General features: G+C 43.0%; 2 protein-coding genes across 6 annotated transcripts in view; both read left to right on the top strand.

Annotated features, from left to right (window-relative positions):
- The first annotated feature begins 2,175 nt into the window (after positions 1–2,175).
- Positions 2,176–5,432, top strand: C13H22orf31 (chromosome 13 C22orf31 homolog). Its single transcript, XM_075567912.1, has 2 exons — positions 2,176–2,699; positions 4,863–5,432. The coding sequence occupies exons 1-2, from the start codon at positions 2,680–2,682 to the stop codon at positions 5,374–5,376; spliced, it is 534 nt and encodes a 177-aa protein (XP_075424027.1). The 5' UTR covers positions 2,176–2,679; the 3' UTR covers positions 5,377–5,432.
- Positions 5,433–14,287: 8,855 nt separating this feature from the next.
- LOC142465105 (protein DGCR6-like) overlaps positions 14,288–23,969 on the top strand; it is a 27,144-nt gene continuing 17,462 nt past the window's right edge. For 2 of the 5 annotated variants that reach the window (XM_075569023.1, XM_075569024.1), the window contains exons 1-3: positions 14,288–14,701; positions 16,928–17,088; positions 22,278–22,378. In XM_075569023.1, coding sequence (XP_075425138.1) covers positions 14,589–14,701; positions 16,928–17,088; positions 22,278–22,378 — 375 coding nt within the window. In that variant the 5' untranslated portion in view covers positions 14,288–14,588. The remainder of the gene's footprint in view (positions 14,702–16,927; positions 17,089–22,277; positions 22,379–23,969) is intronic. The other 3 variants (XR_012787786.1, XR_012787787.1, XM_075569022.1) reach the window with 2 other exon arrangements.

Below are 23,969 nucleotides of genomic sequence, written 5' to 3'. Positions count from 1 at the left end.
GGGGTCAGGGAGAGATGTGAGGGGAGGGGGGTCAGGGAGAGATGTGAGGGGAGGGGGGTCAGGGAGAGATGTGAGGGGAGGGGGGTCAGGGAGAGATGTATGGGGGGGGCTGGGAGAGATGTGAGGTGGGGCTGGGAGAGATGTGAGGTGGGGGCTGGGAGAGATGTGAGGTGGGGGCTGGGAGAGATGTGAGGTGGGGCTGGGAGAGATGTGAGGTGGGGCTGGGAGAGATGTGAGGTGGGGGCTGGGAGAGATGTGAGGTGGGGGCTGGGAGAGATGTGAGGGGGAGCTGGGAGAGATGTGAGGTGGGGGCTGGGAGAGATGTGAGGTGGGGGCTGGGAGAGATGTGAGGTGGGGGCTGGGAGAGATGTGAGGGGGGGCTGGGAGAGATGTGAGGTGGGGGCTGGGAGAGATGTGAGGGGGGGCTGGGAGAGATGTGAGGGGGGGCTGGGAGAGATGTGAGGTGGGGGCTGGGAGAGATGTGAGGGGGGGCTGGGAGAGATGTGAGGGGGGGCTGGAAGAGATGTGAGGGGGAGCTGGAAGAGATGTGAGGGGGGGCTGGGAGAGATGTGAGGGGGCTATGTGAGATGTGGCTGGGAGAGATGTTAGGGGGGCTGGGTGAGGTGAGGGGGGGCTGGGAGAGATGTGATGGGGGCTGGGAGAGATGTGATGGGGGGGGCTGGGAGAGATGTGAGGGGGCCTGGGAGAGATGTGAGGGGGCCTGGGAGAGATGTGAGGGGGTCTGGGAGAGATGTGAGGGGGCCTGGGAGAGATGTGAGGGGGGGGGGCTGGGAGAGATGTGAGGGGGGGGGGCTGGGAGAGATGTGAGGGGGGGCTGGGTTCTGTGTGTGTCCTACCTGCCTGTGTCTGTGTCGTTTGCCTGCTTGTGTAGTTTGCATGTGTCCATTTGTATTTGCACTTGTTGCAGGCTGCACTTATTTGCACTCGTTCCCCCTGGTCTCTCCCCCCGTCTATCTCTCTCTCTCCCCCATCTCTCTTCCCCCCCTTCTTCTTCCCCCCCCCCCCTCTTCTCTTCCCCCCCTCTTCTTCCCCCCCCCTCTATGAGAGAGAACCTGTTGCTAAAAATTTTGAATCCCACCACTGTGTATATATATATATATATATAGAACGAAAAGAAGACAGCGCGGCTCCCATAGCATAATACTGTATTTTAATAATAAAAATATGCGTGCAGATAGATCACGGACACTTACATTGTGCAAAATAAAATTAGACAGTGATATGAAATCTTTAAGATCACCCGATGGAGCCTCCGTAGATGAATAACGTGTGTGATGTCCAACACACTCCTGCCGTGGATGCGAGGGGGGTGCGCGTGCACCCAATCTCCCCCTGGCTGTAAAATCCCGCAAGAGTATGTATCCACCAATAGCACAGGATGCTGACACGGCAGTCAGACTTCCTGCATCGAAGTTTTAAACGTAATAGAAACGGACCGGCTCCAAAGCGAGCGAAGGTCTAAAATACTCAAAGTGTGAGCTGTGGGATATAAAAGTCCAATGCTAGCTCCTTCCCTAAGCGTTTCGTCGCGATATGCGACTTCCTCAGGGGATCATATATATATATCGAGCAGAGAGTGTATTTTTATGCCGATTGAGGACTGTTTTCGGGCTGCCGAGTTTCCCCTGATTGCGGTCATATGCAGCAAATAGTGCCAGTTGAAGTTGTTGATACCGGAGGATATCTCTGTATGGGACGCTGAGTGATGACATCATCCGGTTCATGGAGAATCCATACATCCGGCTGAGCTACCAGTGACAGCAGAGAAGGCACCAAAGGAACGTTTGGCGTGGACCCATGCAGTTCTATGGCGATTGAGTATATTTTATACATGCTTGATTATATACTCTGTTTGTGAGTGCGCTTTTTATATGTTATAGTCCTATAAAACCTTTATATACTTTAATACACTAGGAGTGCGTCTGTTTTCCTTTGTTTTTTTCAGATATCCCTTGGATTTGGTGATCCTTATATTCGGGCTGCAAGTCTCCAGTGATTATGTGTATTTGTGGACTGTAACTTGTGGACTGGTTCATATATTTTGTATTTGTATTTTTTATATATTTTTTTTTTTATTTATATATATTTTTAGAAATGTTTCTATAGTCTAGTCTACTATTCTACAGCTGCTATATATTAATATAATAATATATCGCCTTTAGGTATCTATTGGTCATATAGCCTGAATATTATATCCTGTCTGTCACAGCTAACTTCAATTTAGATCAGTATTACTAAGGCGCTACTCCAATTTTTTTTTTTTATATATGTGTGCGTGTGCGTGTGTGTGTGGTCAAAAAGAGTGCTACTGGGTGTGACCATATGTATACAACAAAAGACAAAATACCCAAATGCTACATCCAATATGACAAAAAATATATAGTTAAATAACTGTGTGAGCTTAATAAATAGACATTAATGTTGTGTGGGAATGATTGTATTCTATCAGAATTCTGCTAAAGGAGGTTTCATAGCAACGTAACTTTGTTTGGTCAGCGGCCTGCAATAGAATGTACCAATCTTGGTGTTTTAAAGTCACACAAACAAAGATGCTGACATCAAGTGACAAGTCACAGGCCAATTGTGACCTCACAAAAGAAGCGGGTCTCAAAATGAAGCACATATTATTCTCTTCTACCAGTGAGATGGGAGCTTAGTATGCCGGACATGGATACAATGTAAGAAATATAATTGTTACACTATAGAATAAGTGTCACCACCTTTTTACCAACCTTTTTTTGTTCTGAAAGCTGTTGAAATAGTTCAGTCATTATTTTTTCATTGGAATTTTCAAATCACAGAACATGAAAGGTTAATTAATTTCACAGAACGCTTTCCTGCAGTCTGTAGCTCTTCTATGTTTACTGAAGACTGATTTTCCTATCCTAGTTCTCTGTTTATGAAATCTATGTTCTAAGTGTATATATTGGTGAACAGATCTGTGACTGTAGGTATGGTGTTCCTCTAAATGATTGTTAACATTAAAGTGATACATGTTTCAGAAAAGTCTGAGAATCCCTGCACAGAAGCACAGGCATTTGTTACCAAGATATATTGGTTATTCAGCCGAGTCGGATGATGACAGAACATTTTAGTGAATTACTCCCCACTTTACTCTTATGCCCTGACTTCTGATATTAGGTGTTCACCATCAGATCATCCAACTCTGATACATTTTATGGGTCTTTTAAATCAAAATGCAATTGGTAATTAGTGTAAGTTATATAAAGCTCTAACATTTTCCTCAGTCGTAAAAAATGGTAGAGCAGAAAAGTCGTGTCTTTGATATGAATAATCCCTGGGTCTGATGGTCAGTTTTTATACGGTACCTTATTGTAGAGAGCTAAGTGATTGAGGCTCCCGGAGTCTCTTGAGTGAACCTCTTTCCATAATCATGTGCTTAGAGGAACAGAAATCATATAGCATTCTATTTAGGTTATATGATTATTTGTATGTATACAGTATTATACAGGGGTGGCCAAACTCAGTCCTGAAAAGCCACCAACAGGCCACGTTGAAAGGATGTCCCTGCTTCCGCGCTGGTGGCTCAATCAGTGGTCCAGTCATTTTGATTGAGCTGCCTGTGCAGAAGCAGGGACATCCTTAAAACTAGGCCTGTCTGTGGCTCTTGGGGACTGAGTTTGGCTACCTTTTATTTCAATGTACTGACATTAATCAACATATTCAAATCCCTGATAATGTTAAATGATGTGATGAATGCAGTTTTACCTCATCAATAAATAAATACATATACCCCTCTCTGCCTTAAAATACTGTATATTCAGGCACGTTTATATTACCCCCCACCCCTCCCAACCACCACCCCTCCCAACCACCACCCCAGTAATTGATGTGGTTGCATAATTAGTGAGTGATCCTGTTGTACAAATAAGTCTTCCAGCTACTAAAAGTTTGACTATATACATTATAAACACACTAATGGACAGAACTCTAAACCTGAAAATATATTGGTAATGTACAGGGTGCACGGAGCGAAGTGGGCCCAAACAACCCCACTATAAACCATAGAAACCCCAAAGTTGGCTCCAGCACACTCAAATATATGGAAAAACGTAGAGAGTCTCAGAATAAGCCACAAATTTAATAACGTAAATAACAAATAAATACACAACATTGGAAATGCTAACTGACTGCTTATGCAAAGTATACTGCTCTAATTATCACACAAGTGGGGGGGAAGAGAGATACAAAGGGAAGGGAACTGTGGGGTACAAATCAGGGTATGGGGAAAGGAAAACAGATAAACGTATAAAGACACTGGGGTAGGGTAAGAGGGGCAACGTTTCAGGGTAGAAACCCTTTCTTCTGGCCCGTTCCCTTGGGTCCAAAGGAACCTCAAGGTACTTCCCTTGGCCCCTGTCCCCCCCTGTAAGACACACAAATGAAAGCTTAAGCAAAATCACAGAGTAGTGCAATCATATAATTCTGCCGTGAACAGCCATCCGCAGTAAAGGTAAGTACAGTATATAGGGGCAAAGCAAACCGTCCTTATTCTCAGTGTTCACAGGCTACTGGCAAACTTCTCATATTTGTTATTTACGTTGTTACATTTGTGGCTTATTCTGAGACTCTCTACGTTTTTCCATATATTTGAGTGTGCTGGAGCCAACTTTGGGGTTTCTTTTTGACTATATACATGTATTGAAAATAAATCATTAAAATTCCATTGTTCTTGTAATCACATTATTATTCAAATGTAATATTATGCAGCTAATCCCTATACTGTAGTTGGTTGTTTGTAATGTATTGCTGTATACATATGCAGGTGTCGGCCAAGTCATTGACAACTGTAGTTTTAATCAATCTTTCTGCTGCCATAGAGAGGAGAAGTGGAAGCATGACGAGATGATGGATGGAGAGCTAGAAGAATTAAAAGTCTTTGAATGCCTTCAGGAGAGGTACATCCACAATACTGCACTGGCCCCAGCATGTATTCCTAGAGGAGTATATGCTAACAACCTGCTTGGGATTCAGCATTGTGATAAGATAAAAGATGACTTGTATGCAGCAGGTCCTCTAAGGATTAACGGTTTCTCAGTAGAACAGTACAGAATGCTGTATAACTGCACAGTAGAGCCAATGCTAAGAAACAAGTCTGGAACAGCAAAACGATACAGCAGGGAGCTTGGGAAAGCAGCAAAGCAAAAGCTCTGGGAAGCCTTGTGTTGCCCAGTGTCCAATGAAACTATCACACCCGAAGGAAACTATGAGCTTGTTCAGAACTACCATGCTCCATGTAGCAAAGGAGTAGCTCCGGAATTTACAGTAGATGTAAGTGGGGAGCCTGACCCCAATGACAAATGGCCAAGAATGAAGAAACACCGGAGAGTATGAAGGCCTCCAAAAAACGAACACAAGTAATGAAAAAATAAAATCATAATCTGTGTCATTCGAGATCAGCATAGTGCTTATTTTTGCATACCCTTTCAATAGAGACTTTTTCATAAATACTTCAAAAGTCATATTCTTGCTCAAATAAATCTGTCTACTAAGAAACCTCATCTTCGTCCATTAAAAACAGTTCTGTCCAAAAATTAAGCAATCATTTGCCTAACTTTTTATAGACACTGATATAAAGGTACTTTGATCAGAGAGATTTTATTTTAATAAGGAAAAGGTATTTTGTATGTACCTCTGCCCAGTCATCTGGACAGGATCTGCTACAATAATTCTAATCACATTTCCTTTCCACTCATCCCTTTAAGTCAAAATAATTGAAAAAAAAATAGGAAAGACAATCTTTGCTTAAATAACCCACGCACGAATTCACTTAAATTATAGTGCTAGTCCCAGGTGCCAAGCTAGTCCACAGCCCTGTGTACACAAATTAGCATTCTGTGTGTACACTATGATGTAATGATGTACACTAGTTGCACACTAGTTGCAAAACACAATGATTGTAAGCATGTATATATATATATATATATATATATATATATATATATATATATATATATATTCATATATGTATATATATATATATATATATATACACAAAACAAAGAAGCGCAAGCTCCATAGCGCGTAACTGTGTACAAAATGGGTATATTTATTTAAAGGAAAGTGTCCCTAGAAGATACACTTACAGGATGCTAAAATATATATATATATGAATTTGATATTGTGGACTACTGATATTGTCAATGCAAAACCAGCTGAAATGCAAGGCAATTTGATGCAATAAAAATGTGACATTTTCACCATATTAAGAAATATGTGCATACACATCGTAAAGACCGTTTAACAAATCATTTGCATGAGCCTTTCCCCCCCCCGAGTTTCCGACATATCAGCCAGAAACTGACAGTTAATGTCTCACCTCTCCCAGGGTTGAGAGATAGACAGACTAGTGTAAGAGAGGGTCTATATATAACCTTATTCCTCCTACAGTACTGGAGGAACTGACGAGTTCTGGTGGTGACTTTCTGGCATACTGTACAAAATGTACATGCCACATAGAAGCTAAAGCTAAGTTGCGTCAAAGACGATGGGGTTTTTTTTTTTCATGATTTGTAAATGTAATAGGGGATTAAAGAAGCAAATCCGTGCGAGAATCTCGTTTCGCCTGGAAATGCCCTTTTTGAAGTTTAATGAGTAGACCCCATTCTGAATATCTTTCTGTTACCATCAGTGTATTTAAGTACTTTGCTGTGTTCACATCAATAAATAATTTGAACAGCAGTTATTTGGAGTGTAAAGTGCTCCTATCAACAGATCTAAATTGTGAAGAACTCGTTTTAGAATTGATGTGGACAGATGCAAAAATAATAATAATTACAGTAAGATGCACGAGTACATGCTTGTCAGCAGCTTAATGCTGAGCCCACGTAGTGCAACCAGCATAGATCATGTAGCCTACATCTATCAGAAGTATATGTAACCCCTCCAGCGGTGGATATCAAAATCCGCCATCCCTAGGCACTTAGTTGTTGCAGCCTCCTCCTTACCTGCTGCCCCCCCCCCGTCCTCCTTCTGAACCGCAGCATTGCCATGGTAATGCGATGTCATGATGTCATTTGACGCTGCGACGTCGCGTTGCCATGGCAATGAGATGACGTATGAGATGGCGTCATTTGACGCTGTGGTTAAGAAGGAGGGCGCAGGTAAGGAGGCGGCCGCAACAGCTAAATGGAATCCCATCAGGCCCAATAGGACGGGGGCCTTTGAGGGCATGACGTTGGTGACGTCCTTTGAGGGGTTTTTTAAACCCCTATGCCAGCAGCACCTCCTTTGGTGATATCTATTTGAATTTAATCACTTGGTTTTATTTATTTACTTTTTAGGGTTTGCGCTTTTATTTTCTGTATCACTAAGTATTTTCAAGACCTGGGTTGTGTCTTTTAGATGTGATTGTGTTGTGATTATGTATTTTTGAAGAAACTTGTCTATATATTCTGAAACATTTGACGTCATGGAATTTATGCCAGAAATGATCGGTCTTTCTGAACTTTGGGTAAAAAGTAGAATATTGGTAGTTTCGGTTTGTCATTCCAGAGGTAATTAAATTCTTCCTCTTTTAAAATCTCATTATTTTTACCTTTAAGAGAAGAGTTTCAAGAATTCTGAAGTAGGATCTTTTTTTAGCTTCCCGTAGGTGTTTCGATCACTAAGAAGTCTGTCCGCTTCTCTAACATAATACTCTCGGTCCATTACGACTACCCCTCCTCCTTGGTTTTATTATAACTTCCTCATCCTCCACTAGGTGTTCTAAGGCTTCGCTTTCTTTTTTTATTGAGATTATTTTTATATTTGCCTTTGTCAGCTACCAAGGTTTCAAATACTTTATTATTCATTTGGAAGAAAACCTCCAAATGATGTCCTTTGGAGAAACTTGGATAAAATGTAGACTTCGGTTTTAATTCTGTTTGACAAAATTCTCAATATTAGGTGAAATAGAATTTATATCTTGTTTTTTTAATTAATGCATTTTCAAGATTTTTAGTCATAAAGAATCTTTTGATTATCATTTTGCGAAGGAACTTGTTAGCGTCAATGAACAAGTTAAAAATACTTGGGCCCATAGTGGGGGCAAAAGTGAGTCTTTTTGAGAATACACTTAATTGTATTGGATCTAGAACCTTTTTACTTAGATTAAAATATTTAATGATTTGATATCCTTGGTATTTCTTTTTTCTTCCTCCTCTAGTTCCTTGTAATCTCTTTTTCTGCGTAACCCTTTCGGGTGATCTCTCTCTGCTAATGGTGCGAACCTGTTCTTTGTCTCCCATGCATTTGGAGACTTCCTCCCCTCTAAAAAAAGACTGTTTGCTTGTAGTTTTGGCCCAAGCTCCCCCATATGCACCCTTTTCTTCAGGGGTGTCATAGTATCTCTCATCATCTCTAACCTTAGTTGCGGTCCGTTGTGATACATCCTTTTTGTGGCTATATTTCCCCTTGGTACAATTCAACTGTGCCCTTGCCTGACCGTATGTATACATATATAGGGGAAAGTATGGTGGGTATCACACCAATTACAAATAATCTCAGTGTTGCCTCCAATGTAACCCCTCTCTTTTACCATAGACTAACACCCAGTGCTACGGTGGCGGCCCGAGTCCTCCTCCTTTATACGTTACCCAATATATGGCCGTAGGTCAGACAAATGGAAACATAAGAATACTTATAAGGTAATTATCGTTAGGCACCAAGATAAACATTATACAATCCCCAAACGGGAGGATCATGCAATATACAACACATATGGACATAAACACTTCCCATAAGACACTGTGCAAGTGTGTTACCTATGGTTCTCCCAGTGACCATCCGACCCTGGCTATAAGGGTCTGTGTAAAGGTGCCAGCACACTGTTGGAGCCCTTACATAGTGGATTAATTTAGAGGCCTGTGCTTCTCAAATACTTCAGTACACTTTACTTGGCTCTCACTGAGTATCCCCTCTGTCGCTACGCATGCCTTCTGATATGTGGCAGGTGGCTGCTCCGCTTTGACTCCACTCCTGGAGTTGACCTGTGATCTCCTTGCCCAGCGTCCATTGCAACATGCAGCTCCCTGGCTGACCCCCGATCCCTCCTGGTCAGTGCTGAGATCCCTCAGAGTGCAGCTGCTCTGCCCCGGACTCTTCAAGATCCTCTCTTAGACCCACATCTCCAGAGTCCAATGTTATTGGCTGAAGCACTGTCCTTCGCACGTCACATCCTGAGCACACCCGAGAGAAGGCAGGCAGGGGGAAGTGTAAGTGTGTCAGGTGCATGCTCTTAATGGAGATTACATATAAATTACACCTGGTTTCTTTACTAACCATAGAAAGGTTTTGCTCATTTGAGGGATTAGTGAGCATTTTTCTTTTCTAATAAAGATGTGACGATCATTCCCATGATCACAATGACAACGATAAGGAAGGCAGAAGGCAGAGATAAAGGCTGTAACCCCCACTCTAAAATTCAGGTTACAGTGCTTACAAGAATTGTGAGGATAATCTAATACTGCGGCGACTTAAGTGTTGAGCTATTACATTTATAATTAATATTAGTGATGTTGTTGATGTTGTACTTTATGGGACTGTACCTACAATAAAGGTTTGAGAATTACCCGGTTTTAACGTTTGGTGGAGTTGTGAAATCTGTAGTTGTTGTGCCGCAACTGTTTCTTAAACAAGTAAACACAAATTCAGTATTAAGTCTCACGTGTCCATGAGCATATAAGAGGGGGGAAAATAAAAAACAAAATAAGGAAAAATATATACAGGATGGTTAGACATACACTCACAAAGTAGTTACTTGTTAATGGTGTTTATTGGTCTTTTGGTCCATTGGTTGTTCTCTGGAATGTTAGAGGTCCATGTTGTGCTTTAGGCAAGTAAACGCATAAACAAAAAGGCATATATATTATAATACTGTATGTATTGTTGTAGTTAAGAATAAAAGAATATCAATCACATATAGTACATTATAATCGCATTGTGTGCTACGGGTAGATGGTATGTCACATGGATCCGATGGTTCAGCCACCGTCCTTTCCAGGCCTCTGCAAGGTTTCTCCATTCTTCTGTGATGTCCCTGTAAGTTTTCCAACATGCATTTCAAGCTGGATGTTAGCACTCCAGACCTCCTACCCCAATGACTCCTCCCGACGCGTTTCATGAACTACAGGTCCGCTTCCTCAGGGAACAGATTAGTGGAGTCTTGATAGGTTTACATAACCTTGCACTTCAGTAACCCTATCATCCCTGCCCTACAAAATGAGCAAATGCAGTACCTATATATTACCACAAGAGGGCTATGTGCAATAGTTTAACAACATTCATAAATATAATATACAGGCATACCCCGCATTAACATACACAATGGGACTGGAGCATGTATGTAAAGTGAAAATGTACTTAAAGTGAAGCACTACCTTTTCCCACTTATCGATGCATGTACTGTACTGCAATTGTCATATACGTGCATAACAGATGTAAATAACACATGTGTAACAGGCTCTATAGTCTCCCCGCTTGCGCACAGCTTCGGTACAGGTAGGGAGCCGGTATTGCTGTTCAGGACGTGCTGACAGGCGCATGCGCGAGCTGCCGTTTGCCTATTGGGCGATATGTCCTTACTCGCGAGTGTACTTAAAGTGAGTGTACTTAAACCGGGGTATGCCTGTACTGAGTGATTACTATCTGTATATAAAAGGCTGAATACAGTAAACGTTTCAATGTTATTATTACAAATATATTAAATTAACTTGTATGGACAACAGAAAGTTTAAAAAAAGGATCATACAAAAATTGTACATACAGTAAAAGCCTATGGAGCACATGCATCAAGTCAATGGGAGTTACCCCGTTCCAGCACAGTGTCTATATGTGTACAATTCAGGACCGTGTGAGTATCTTAAAATAAAATAATATTTTAAAGAAATTCGAACCAGAACATTATTATTATTATTATTATTATTATTATTATTATTACTGGTGTAAATCTGGGATTCTTGTCAATCTACTTCAAAGAAAATATACTTGAAAAACAAAATACTTTAAAAATCTGTAATTAGGGAAAAAAAAGAAAAATAATAAAATGTATATTGGAAAATGGTTTAAAAAAGTTTTTAAAAAAATGCATATATATTTATAAGAGAAGCAATAACAGATGGGTCACATAAAATGGATAATAAAAAAAGATCCCGTCTGTTTAACCCTTTGAGTGTCGCGGCACCTGTGCCACGACAAGGCCTCCGGCACAACGCAGTCACATGACCGCAGCAGTCATTAACCCGGAAACGGAAGAGGAGTCCTCTTTCATTTCCCTATACTTCAAAGCTGAAAAAAGACATTTTTGGGCCTGACATAACCACCACGTCATGGGGTCCCTGGAGTGCAGGACCCCATGACGTAGTTTCTCCATTTTGAATGAGGTAAAGTGCAGCGGAGAGGACTTATGTATTATACACTAGTAAATATATGTAGCCCCTGTTCCCCATGTATAAGGGAAACTACCTGTGCTGCAGTTACCTGAGTGGCAAACAGGAGGCCTGAACCTCTGCCACTGGGAGCCTAGGGTGATCACGTTCGCTAGCACACAGCGCCTCCACCTGAGAAGGGTCCTAACACAGTAGGATAGCCCCTCCCAGGACAATACAGCAGGAAATACACACACAGGGTATGATAAGGAGTATTTACTGAACATGCAACTCTTACTAAACAGCTATGCAACACAATACACACAATAATAACACTGGGAAATATCCCCACAATACTTAGTTGAGCTGTGGCACCTGTATCCCAAGTGTCCTTCCCACAATGTCAGTCCCCACCCAAAAGTGTAGGGAGCAGGGCTACCCCTGTGGACATTTGGTGCTCGTTTACCTCCCTGGGCACTCCTGTACCCAGGTACCACTGACTTTAACAGAAGGATCCGTCTGATCTCCCAACGTGGGGCCTCTACGAATCCTTCCGCTCCACGTGCGTCCAATCCACTGCGTGGGGTGAACTCCCGTTGGAGGGTCTCACCTTTTAGAGTCTCTGATATATGTGTGCCTGGTCCCAGACCACAGGCCAGGCGCACAGCGTGGCGTCGCTTGCTGATGCTACAGCTCTAACAGTACAATAAAGGGGATGTCTTTAACTGAAAGGGCCTTCCCTACACATGAACAGGTGCCTGTGAGTCGGGGAGTAGCTGGGGCCTACAGGGGAAAGCTGGCATAGTCCCAGGGCTACTGGCACCAGGGACACTACCTCTCTCCTCTGCATCCTGCTCCCGGCTGGCCTGATCCCTGCAGCGCACCAAATGTATCCGTCTATCTCTTCAGGCCGGGAATACTACAGCCTATTGGCTGTGTTCCCCCACTTGATGTGCAGCCCCTGAGGATGCTGGGGCATGTAGTCCCTGCACGGAGCCTATACTAAAATGGCCACCACTCGCAGCCGTACTGCGCATGCGCGAGGCGTCCATTGCACACGCGCGATTCCCAAGATGGCGGCCCCCGCTGTCGGGTGCGCCACTGAGCTCCAGCAATAACCGCCGCAACTCCCTCTACTCCTAGCCGGGTCCGTCCTCTGGCGGGACCGGACGCACTGCAGCCTCCCCCGCACCCGCTACGGAGGTGAGCGGGGACCCAGCTACATATAAATAAATTTTAAAAATGTGTGTTGGTAAAACTTATCTTTGCATATATAACATTGCATGTGTCAATTGGAAGACAACTTAAAATTTAATTAACTATTTGGGTATGTTTCCTTGAGTCGATTAGGCAGACCCCTCCCTTAATTGTTATTCAATTGCATGTGATCACAGTATTTAAGACAGACTATCTTGGCTTTGAGCCATATGGCTGTGTGTCCCATCTTAAGAGTCACATTTAAAGTGTCTGGCAGAGTTAATTTTGGAGTTGAAATTGGAGGTGAATATTAGAGGAAGATCTGGACTCTGCACAACAACTTTGCAACTGTGAGAATGTAACTTTCCAAAAGCTGTGATTATTTGTACTCTTCCTATCCTCCAGTACCTGGGAAGTCTCTCCTCCGGCATCTCACTATGCCCTCCCTATTGATTTTTCCGTTTACTGTTTCCTTACTCTTTTGTGAATGTCTCTGTTCTCTCTAACTTCCCCACTCTCCACTACACCATTATTTATACACCTCTCTCCGAACAACTTCTTTAACCCGCAATAAAAAAAAAACACCCACACAAATCCTCTATCTCCTCCTTCCTGCTGCTGGGGATCTCCCCTAAGCCTGAAGCCAGACATACACACCCGATTTCACCCATGCCTCCCTGCCATCTCTTCCCCTGTAAATTGTGTTAACCCTCTCATTTTAATACTGACTAACCTTAAAACTCGCCCCACAATTCAAGCATTCCAATAGCCTGCACTAATGGCTACTGACCCAGTCACTCCTACCACCCATTGTGGCAAAGCACTGCCATCTACAGCACTTATTCCCTCACCTGCTGTCTCTGTAAGATTCCCATCATACCTTAGATTGTAAGCTCTTCGGGGCAGGAATTTCCTTTCCTATTGTCTGATTTTGCTGCACTTATTGTATTATTATAATTCCCTGTACTGTATTCTTTGTGAAGCGCCAAGTACACTTTTGGCGCTATATAAATAAAGACATACAATGTGTTGTGGAGCCTTTATAAGAGGTCCTTTTACGCTCTAATATCGCACACTGACAGGATGTAAAGTTTATTGTACCTATTTACATGTGCCCATTGTCTGGCAATGTAAGCAGGGATCAGGATCTCAGTAAAAAAACTACAGTATTTAGAACCAAGAACATGTCACTAATCCACACAGGACACACACACACACACACACACACACACACACACACCAAATCACTGATCCCCACACAGGACACACACACACACACCAAATCACTGATCCCCACACAGGACACACACACACACACCAAATTACTGATCCCCACACAGGACACATACACACCAAATCACTGATCCCCACACAGGACACACACACACACACACACACCAAATCACTGATCCCCACACAGGACACACACACACACCAAATTACTGATCCCCACACAGGACACATACACACCAAATCACTGATCCCCACACAGGACACACACACACACCAAATCACTGATCCCCACACAGGACACACACACACACCAAATCACTGATCCCCACACAGGACACACACCAAATCACTGATCCCCACACAGGGCAGCAGCTCACCAATGGGCAAGTATCACGTGACATAGAATCTACCAATCGCATCGACGTCACTGCCTTGGATCCCGGAAGTAAGGAGTCACGCTTGCGTGCCAGGACTCGAACCGCTTGTGCCCATTCTTCCTGTTCAGACGCCTGGCCCGCCATTACAGATTCGGGCAACTAGCGACGGGCAAGAGAAATAATGCGAAGAGAAAACGTGACTCTATCACCACACACATATCTGTATAGTTACATGCACCCCGAACTGTAGTAGAAATGGACTCAAAATAAGATCGTTTGATTCCGACTAGATCCCTTTGCCCAAATCAAAGATGGCGTCCGAATAGCATCGTCTCTCCGAGCCAATCAGCGGCTGCGCGGTTGGTCCCGGAGGGTGAGGGGCTGACAGCCAGGCATGGCTGCGTATCTGGGGGTGTATGAGGAGCCGGCTGACATCGCGCAGCAGCAGCAGGAGAGGCATTATCACCTCCTGTCCGAGCTGCAGAGCCTGGTGAAGGATCTGCCCAGGTAGTGACGGCCCATCACATACATCTGTATATCGCCGGTATTAAACATCAGTGGCAGCTTTATCTTCGCCATTGGATTCGGTTTAGCTTGTTGTATGTGTTTTTTGCTTGTCCTTTTTCTTATAGTTAATCCCATGTGTTTGTATTATGTATGTTGGTTGTATCATGTATATGTAGAATTACGAATGTAATCGTATTAGCGAGATATATCTATGGTCTCGGCCTCCTAAAGATATACCGTATTGGCTCGCATACAGTGCTATGTTCTTTTCCTAAAAAATGTCCATCCGAAAACTGTACTCGTATTATATGCGCAGGCAAACACCTTTTATTTTTCATGTAGAACACCTTCAAAACTGTAGGGGGCGTATCATGTGCGAGGCCGCACTATATATTCGGTCCAATACGGTAGTTATCAGCAATGTTCAGTAGGTGGGGGTGGGAGTCTCTTGGTTGTGTTATATGTGCTACTATGTGGAGTCTCTTCTGAACATCATGTGCTTGTATCTTTTTATCATCTGGAAATGTAAAAATACAGCACCGATATATTAAAAATAAATCAGTGGTCCTCCATCAAACTTTCATCACGGCTTATAATAATAACTGTATTTCATATAGCGCTTTTCTCCCATTGGGATTCAAAGCGCTTCACAATTATTGTGTGGTACGCATCCCACAGGCATTTTTACAGGAGCAGACCCTGCCCAGATGAGCTTCCAATCTGTTTTTGGTGTGGTTGATTTGTACCAGCAATGTATAAGGGGCAAGGGGTTAGATTGATGCTAAAGGGGTCATAAATGTTGTGTTTTTATTAAGGGGTCTGTGTATCAACACTGTCACATATGACACCCTGCTAGCACGCGACCTGCATACGGGACAAGGGTTAATACTGACACTCACAAGCGCACCCACTCCCAATATCTCATGACATTATCATGACAAACACTATGAAAATGACGCTTTAATACGCAGCAATCTTCTATATAATTCCTTCTACTAACCATAAGAATAAATACATTATTCTATATCTGCCAATGCGACTGGTTTTTTTTGGTCTCAAAATCCCCATTGACTTCAGTGGTGATTTTCACCCGAAAATATCCCGGACTGCCTCTTCGGGTGATTTAGAATGACCCCCAAAACCGAAGTTGCCATCGTAACATCCGATTTTAAAATAACAAACAGCTGGGGGAAAAAACAAAAATGTTGGACACAATGTGATTCATGTGCAGAAATGAAGTATACCACAATCATTAAAGTCTCGGGATCTCCTCCATCTTTAGTGATCGCTATTTGTTGTACACATGCAGTAAGTGTTTAACGGAAAGAAAAAGCAATGCCTACGTTTTCAGCACTAAATGAAACACTGAGATTTAACACCTGGAGTTCTTCCTATATTTAACAAGAAGTCTACATGCAGAAATATATTGCAAATTGTTTGTGGGATATTTAAATTCTCCAGGATTAAGGGAATATGCTGCACACCGAAAAAAGAGATTCCAGGGAAAACCTGTGAATAATCCACTATATCCAGTAAAGAGATGAACCGAGGCACTTCGGATTTTTGAACAAATTTAAACTTTATTGTGCCATGAGAACACAACGTTTCTGCCTCTATTGGCCTATCTCAAGTGAAGTGGCATGCTTGAGAAACGTTGTGTACTCATGGCACAATAAAGTTTACATTTGTTCAAAAACCCGAAGTGCCTTGATTCATCTCTTTACTGGATATTTAAGTTCTTGTGCCATACATTTGGTAGGTGAACTAGTCCGTGTTGTATAAGGATGTAAGAAAAAAACTACAAATATGACAGTGAATGCTTGTCGCCGGGGTCACCAATCAAAGCATCATCTCCTGATGATATTGTAACTTTCCGGTGGGCTGCTAGAGCCATCCCTGTCCCTGGTGTCCATATTGTTTGCTTGATGGACATCCAGCGGTCCACCGCTGGCTCTGCTCCTCCTGAACCGAGAGGTCCCCTGGACATCGGAGGACCACAGGTGATGAGCCCCAGGTTCAGGTAAAGCGTAATAACAAAAGCGTTTGCTTTGTATTTAATGTCGCTCTCCTATATAGAATGTACTGTAATAAGGTTACAACCACCATGCATATTGTGTGAGCATAGGAAGCTATGTACTAAATCAGTTTCGTTTCCCTAGTTGATTCAAATTGTCTAATATGTAATCTCTGTGTCTCTCTCTCTCCTCTCTTCTCTCCCTCTCCTAGTTCCAGCCAGCAGCGTCTGTCCTACACCATTCTGAGTGACCTGGCGTTAGCGCTGATTGATGGAACGGTCTTTGAAATAGTCCAAGGTTTGTTAGAGATCCAGCATCTGACAGAGAAGAACCTGTACAATCAACGGGTAAAGCTACATGCAGAACATCGAGGTAATGAACCATCTCTAGGACTAAATAAAATGTATATACCCCGGGTAATTAATCAAAGAATAACAAAGGAATATGATGCTAAGGTGCTGCAGTTTGTGTTGACTTTTGTAACGGGTATTCCCCCCCCCCCCAATCGCAGATACAGTGTGGGGTGAAAGGGAACATACAATGTTACCATAGGTGTGGTGCTTTACCTGTTGGCTCGCAGGAGGGCTGAGCTTCCGCCACGGGGAACCTGGGGCAATTATACTAGGGGTAATCACTTACATCGGTGCAGCGCCTCCACCTGCGATGGCTCCCACCAGAGGGGGAAGTGGTTCCTCGCAGGACAATCACAATAATCACATACACGGTGAGGTATAATAACTAATACCATTTACTAACATGCCATACAATATCTCACATCAATACCATAACAACAGGTGTCCCTCTTTAAAGGAGACACTAATCACGGCGTCTCTCAAGACGCTACCGCTATCTTGCGCCACGGCGGACGCAACACTTTATTGCCGCCCTTCCCACGGAAGGATCCCACCCCGTGTCCAGTAATCCCACTGTCTCACACTACCAAGTCATATACATGTACGTGTGTGACTGCGCAGTCACTGTGTCTGGTGATAGGCCTTGTCGGTGCACTTTATAACGGTACCTGCCCCGGGCTCCAGCCACGGGTGCTGCTATACCACTGGGGTTGGGTCCGCCGGGATATCCTCCTACGCGTGGGGTGAATTCCGGCGTGGATAATATCACCGCAGCTCCACACCGTCTGTACCTTGGCGAGGATCTGTCTGCTGCCCGCAGGCCGCAGTCACTGCTTGCTTGGCCTCCGTGAAGATAGTCCGGCTCTCTTTAATGCGTGGGCTTGAGCCCAAGCCTCGTGGCGGGAAACGCAGCGTCCGCTGTGTCCCTAACTAGCAAACAGCTCATGGGGCAGGGTCCCTAACCTAGGGCCTGTCCCTATAGCACCACAAGCTAACAGAGGGACTCAGGACCTATCTGGGGCCTAGGGGGGGTTGCTGGCCTAGTGCAGGGAGTCACTCACTCCTGCACCCTACCTCCTTCCCCTAGCTGCTCCGGTCACCAACTCCTCTCTCCCAAACCCCGCGAATTGTATCTATTTGTTGCACGCAGAGAGCTCCTGCAGCCCTATTGGCTCCCTGGCGTCACATGGGGTCCCCTAAGGCTCATGGGATCTGTAGTCCCTGTCTATTACCTTCCCTGGTAGGCTAGGGCTTCGCGCGCTTATCCTGCGCATGCGCGAACTCTACCGGGCCGCCGGGACTTACTGCGCATGCACGATATATAACACAATGGCGACGCCCTGCTCGGGAACCGCCGGAACGCTAACCCGCTCCCTGCACTGGCCCCCACCCTCCAGAAATGCCGGCGGGTCTATCGAGTGATCCCTGGCAGCGGAGAAAACGAGGGGGAAGGTCGCGGTGCAGCAACACGCAGGGGGGACCTGGCTACACTTTTATTTCAGGAACAGTATTTTAAGCACCATGGAAATTAGACCAATTGCCAAACAAAATGGCTAAGTGACCGCCAGAGCTGTATTCTTCCCGAAGTGCTATATCCAGTATTGCTCAGTTTATAAGTGAATGGCTATTAATGAGCAATATTGGCTATTGCACTTTATTAAATATATCCCATAGTATTGCTGCTCAAATAGAATCTGTGACGCAAAGCTGTGTTTTTATTTTTTTTATTACTGTAACTGGTCACAATATTTCCCCAGCTTCGAAGATTAACAAGCAGAATTGTGTCGGATAATAGTGTTCCACGGGTGGGGAAGAATTTTTATGAAACATGAGCTGTGGGTGTATGTATATGTTTCCGTATCGCCACCAATGTACCCAGCGCTCTACAGAGATTTAATACAGAACGACATGGAGATAATATGCAAAGTTTCCCAAGTGCATTAACCAAAATAAACGAGGGCGCCCCTGCCTTACACAGCTTACACCCTGAATGTTAAGTGTCGATAAAAATAATAAAACGGAGGGTAAGAATATGCTTGTGTGAATTGTAGGATTCGTATTGGGGTCTCACAAAACTAGAGTTATGGACGGTGGTATTGTTGTTGTAGGTATAATTAGTATTTTTTTGATGGCACAGCATATATTAAACAATGTCTCTTAACTCCCACCTCCTGCATGCCGTTTAAATGAGTGCATAAAAGGGGGTTTAATGGTACAGAGAAGAAAAAGGCGTTTTAGTTCATTTAGTGTAAAAAATAAATAAATCGTAAAATATAAACCTATTTTATTTTACATTAAGAATGCAATGCTTTTTTTATAAGCGTTATATTTCACAATAAACGACTTGGAACAGTTTCCGATGACTTTAGATTTGTTTGTTTTCTATTGGTTATTTATCGTGATAAATTACTTGGTATCGATACACTGGGAAACATTCTGTACCCACCCGGGCCAGCGTGCCAATATTCACATGCGCCAGATTGCTGCAAGCCAGCATCACCGCTTTCTATCGAGTCACATTTTTAAGGGGGCGTTTTATTTGGAATAAACCAGTTCATATTCCGGTCCATTTCTGGTTGTGTAATATATGTTTAATGCTTGTTTATTCTATGATCGTTGCCCTTACCTTGAGAGAGACATCTTTTCGGGGGCGTTTTTAGAATCCTCTTTGTATTTGTGTAAATGCGGAGCTGCAGAAACGATACACATTGTGATCTGATGTCCTGGCGGCATAAAAAACCCATTGCAACATATGGTATGATTATAAACTTTACTATTGTGCGACGTTCCTGTCATCACACAATACAATAGAAATGGAAAAGTGCTTAAGGCTACAGCTTAAGTCACAGCGTTGCGCAAACTGGGGGGCGGTTGCCGGGGATCGCGTGTGGCCTCTGCTACAGTAACACTTACCGGGATTCAGTCACCTCCCCCGGTCTCGCGCCCCCTCTCCTACCTGCCAGCTGCGTCAAATGACGCTCTGGGGTCATGTGATATCACCGGCATCAAATGACGCAGTGGGTCGCATGACATCACGCGACCCTGGAGCGTCATTTGAGGCAGCTGGCAAGCAGGAGAGGGGGCGTGAGGCAGGGGGTTGTGCTCCCCTGGCTTTAGATACAGAAATAGAGAAAAAAATTTTTAGAAATAATGATAAACCAGCATGTCTTTTTCCCACACATTTATATTTCCATGTTTTGTATTCCTTTTCTGTCTCCGAAATGTTGACTATTAAAATATATATATTTTTTTACTACCAGTGCAGTGAATATTCCAATAAGTGGTTTATATCTCTTCCCTGATTCCTGTAACATGGAATTATTCCCTAAATATGATGCCCTTTACAAAGACAGATTTGTGTTTCAACATCCTTCCCATGTTTACTTATTTGGTACACCTTTCCTTTCTAAAAGATGTCCAACCTTTTTTTGAACAAATCTATTGTATCTGCCATCACAGTCTCCATGGGTAAGGAATTCCGTATTTTGACTGCCCTTATTGTAAAGAACCATTTCTTTTGTTGCTGTAACTTATAACACACCATAACTTATATAATGTGTGGTTGAAACCTATCCCAGCTTCATATTGCAAAGCCAGTATAATTGATAGGACCCAAAAGTCGTGTATTACAGCAGCCATAAGGTTATAGGGATCCATGCTAAAATGGATTTGAAGCAATAGGTGACACTGTGTGCTCATTTGCATGTAATTTCCCAGAATCCCTAGCTGCAGTGGAAGCATTGTATGCTAAAAGATAGTGGTGACCTGTCAGACGTGAGTGTACTCACAAATGTTATTTTTATTTGCTGCTAACATGGTTGACATGCACTATATATTAAAAAAAAAAATGTACCCTTAGAGCAGCTATGTGTTCGTGAGCAGCTGTGGAGTCAGAAATGCTTTGCCTTCTAATTTCGCAAGATATCAAACACCTAGTATTAACCTATTAAACACACAATACCATTGGTTCACTCTGCTCCTAATTGGGACTGCACCGTTTACATATTTCAATTCGGCATGTATATATACATATCAGGTTGCTATGGAAGCCTGTTGCCGTGTTGCCGTACATTAAAACATACGGTCAATACGGTCACTTATTTTCCAGTTGTCTACGGGACCAGTTTACTTCCTTGGAACAGACCAAAGGACTAATATGAATATATATTAATAGAACATTATTTCTCTCTAACAATGTTGGTGTGTTTAGGAGCATCGGCAGTATTTTAGATGTGACCAGACGGACATGGGGCACCCGCATTTTAATTTGTGTATGGTGCACAATTACCCAATTATAGGTAACTTTTTTGTGTAATGTTAGAGTTTATACCTTCTCCTGCATGGTCCTGTGACAAGGAAGATGACACCTGAGGGTGTGATCAAACATCCCCAGGCTGAGACATGCATTCTGGTTTTTAATATCTCGGCTGAAATGAAAAAAATTATTAATTCTTTAATGAAACCAGAACAAGTACAGGTAAAAGGGGGGCCAAGGAGGGAGGTAGGTTCCCAGTGACAAGAATCACCATTGAAGACCACCCCCTGGTTCAGTAGATGAGGGGTGTACTTGATCGCAAGCTTCAGCAGCTACTTGGAGAGCGGAACCATGTGTGACATAGCAATGTTTCCTTTTACTGATTGGCTCTCAAGCTGTGACGCGACTGTCTGCCATATTGATTGCCCACTTCAGTGGCCTGAACCAGGCGTAGAAGGATTTAGCTCCATAGAATCTCTCAGTAAAAGGTAACATAAAAACATGTGGTATGGGCGATTCCAGATTAAAGGAGGATTACGTCTGTTTACATTTCTAAGACATCCACCTTTTTTTTGTGTGGGAAATAAGTGGGACTGGCCCATTAGGTGGTTTTAAAAGGAAGTTTATTATGTGAGTTAATGATTTAAAATCCTGCATTGTATTTTTGTTACTGTAACAAAGCAAGACATAGATCATCATCAAATCGTTTTTCTTTGATATTTTCAGTCGTTTTGCATATTTTGTTTTCGTGCATTTGTTAGTCCATGGAGTGCAACGTTTTATTAAATTCTAATTGGGTAAGATATGTCCTTTATAACCAAACAATCGTATAGATGTAGGCAAACAAAAAAAACTCCAGTGTAACATTTGCCAATGTATGTCTCAAAATACTGTAGTTTAATTCGCCAATGTCTTTCACATGATCTAAATATACATTTCTTTTTCTATTTAAGCCTTGAAACAAGATCTTTTACGGAAGCACAAAGACGGGCAGCAATCGTGCAAAGCACACAATGTGTCTGTGCTGAAAGCCGCCCACCAGAGGGAGCTGGAGGTGAGATCTGACATCTGCGTTTTACAGGTCCTACGTGTTTAAAGCTGCAGTTCAGTCTATATCCTGCATGTGTGTTTTTTTTAATAAATCAGTTCTGTAGTAAGAAATAATACTTTTAGCATTTTCTGTTTTTAAAAAAACAACTTTGAAAGACCAATTTTCTTGTATTCTATTTTAACAAGCATTTGCTAAGGCACTGCCCCTTCATGGCCTGTCACAAACCCAGGCACACCCCTATGTCAGCACTGCCCTCCCTCTCTCTAAACGTGCACTAGCATCTGGTCACATGATCTTCCTCATAGAGTACATTCAAGGAAGCTGGAGAAAAGGGATCAGCCATGCATAGCAGCTCGGATAGGCGATTTCAAACTTATTACAGTGTTTATTCCATTCATTGCACGTGTATATAATGTAAAATTGTAATAATTCCATTTATAGCAAACGTGTATATGTGAATATTATTTAGATGTATATGTATGTTACTGAAATGTGGAGTGAGTGTGTAGGTAAATACACACAATACACTTCCACTGCATATATATATATATATATATATATATATATATATATATATATATATATATATATATATATATTATATATTATATATGTATGTATATGTGAAGTTATGTGAGTAAAAAAGTGACAAAAACCCTCCATAGCAAGGCAAATAGCAAATGGAAATATTACTGTATGCTCATTTGTATGTATATATATATTTATATACACACACACTTCAAATACGGATAGTGATTCACGTAAATGATATATATATATATTCACTTTCTGGGAGTATAAGAGTGACTGTCCTGTTGTTAATTTTTTTTGTATCCATCATTGAATGGTATGCACCCTCTCTTTACGTTTATTTTATACTAGCTGAGAGACCCGGCGTTGCCCGGGATGTAATATTCCCGCTCCTCTCTCTCTCCTCACCCCTCCCCCTCTCTCTGTTTGTCCCCCATTCACATCCAACCAGTTCCCCCCCTCCCTCCTTTACAGCTTCATGCAGTGTGTGTGCGTCCGTCATTGTGTGTGCGTCAGTCAGTCAGTGTGTGTGCGCGCGCGTCAGTGAGTCTGACGCAGAAACACAAACACACACACAAACTGACTGACGCACACACACACACAGTCAGTGTGTGCGTGTGTGTGTGCCTCAGTCAGTCAGTGTGTGCGTGCGGCAGTCAGTCAGTCAGTGTGTGTGGGTGTGGGGGTGTGCGCGCGCGCGCGTCAGTAAGTGTGTGTGTGTCAGTCAGTGTGTGTGTGTGTCAGTCAGTGTGTGTCAGTCAGTGTGTGTGTGTGTGTGTGTGTGTGTGTGTGTGTGTGTGTGTGTGTGCGCGTCAGTCAGTGTGTGTGTGTGTGTCAGTGTGTGTGTCAGTGTGTGTGTGTGTCTGTGTGTGTGTGTGTGTGTGTGTGTGTGTCAGTGTGTGTCAGTGTGTGTGTGTGTGTGTGTGTGTGTCAGTGTGTGTGTGTACCATTCATTGTGTGTGTGCGCGCGCGCGCGTCTGTGTGGGTGTGCGCGCGTGCGTCAGTCAGTGTGTGTGTGTGTGTGTCAGTCAGTGTTTGTGTGTGTGTGTCAGTGTGTGTGTGT

The sequence above is a fragment of the Ascaphus truei genome, chromosome 13, assembly GCF_040206685.1.
Source record: "Ascaphus truei isolate aAscTru1 chromosome 13, aAscTru1.hap1, whole genome shotgun sequence".
Classification (NCBI taxonomy): domain Eukaryota; kingdom Metazoa; phylum Chordata; class Amphibia; order Anura; family Ascaphidae; genus Ascaphus; species Ascaphus truei.
The sequence above is the reverse complement of the archived record's forward strand: the minus strand, read 5'-3'. Positions and strand labels throughout refer to the sequence as shown.

Coding starts and splice junctions, on each gene's coding strand:
- C13H22orf31 (XM_075567912.1), top strand. CDS start 2,680: ATGCCGGACATGGATACAAT. Junction 2,700..4,862: donor ATGCCGGACATGGATACAAT/GTAAGAAATATA, acceptor CTGCTGCCATAG/AGAGGAGAAGTGGAAGCATG.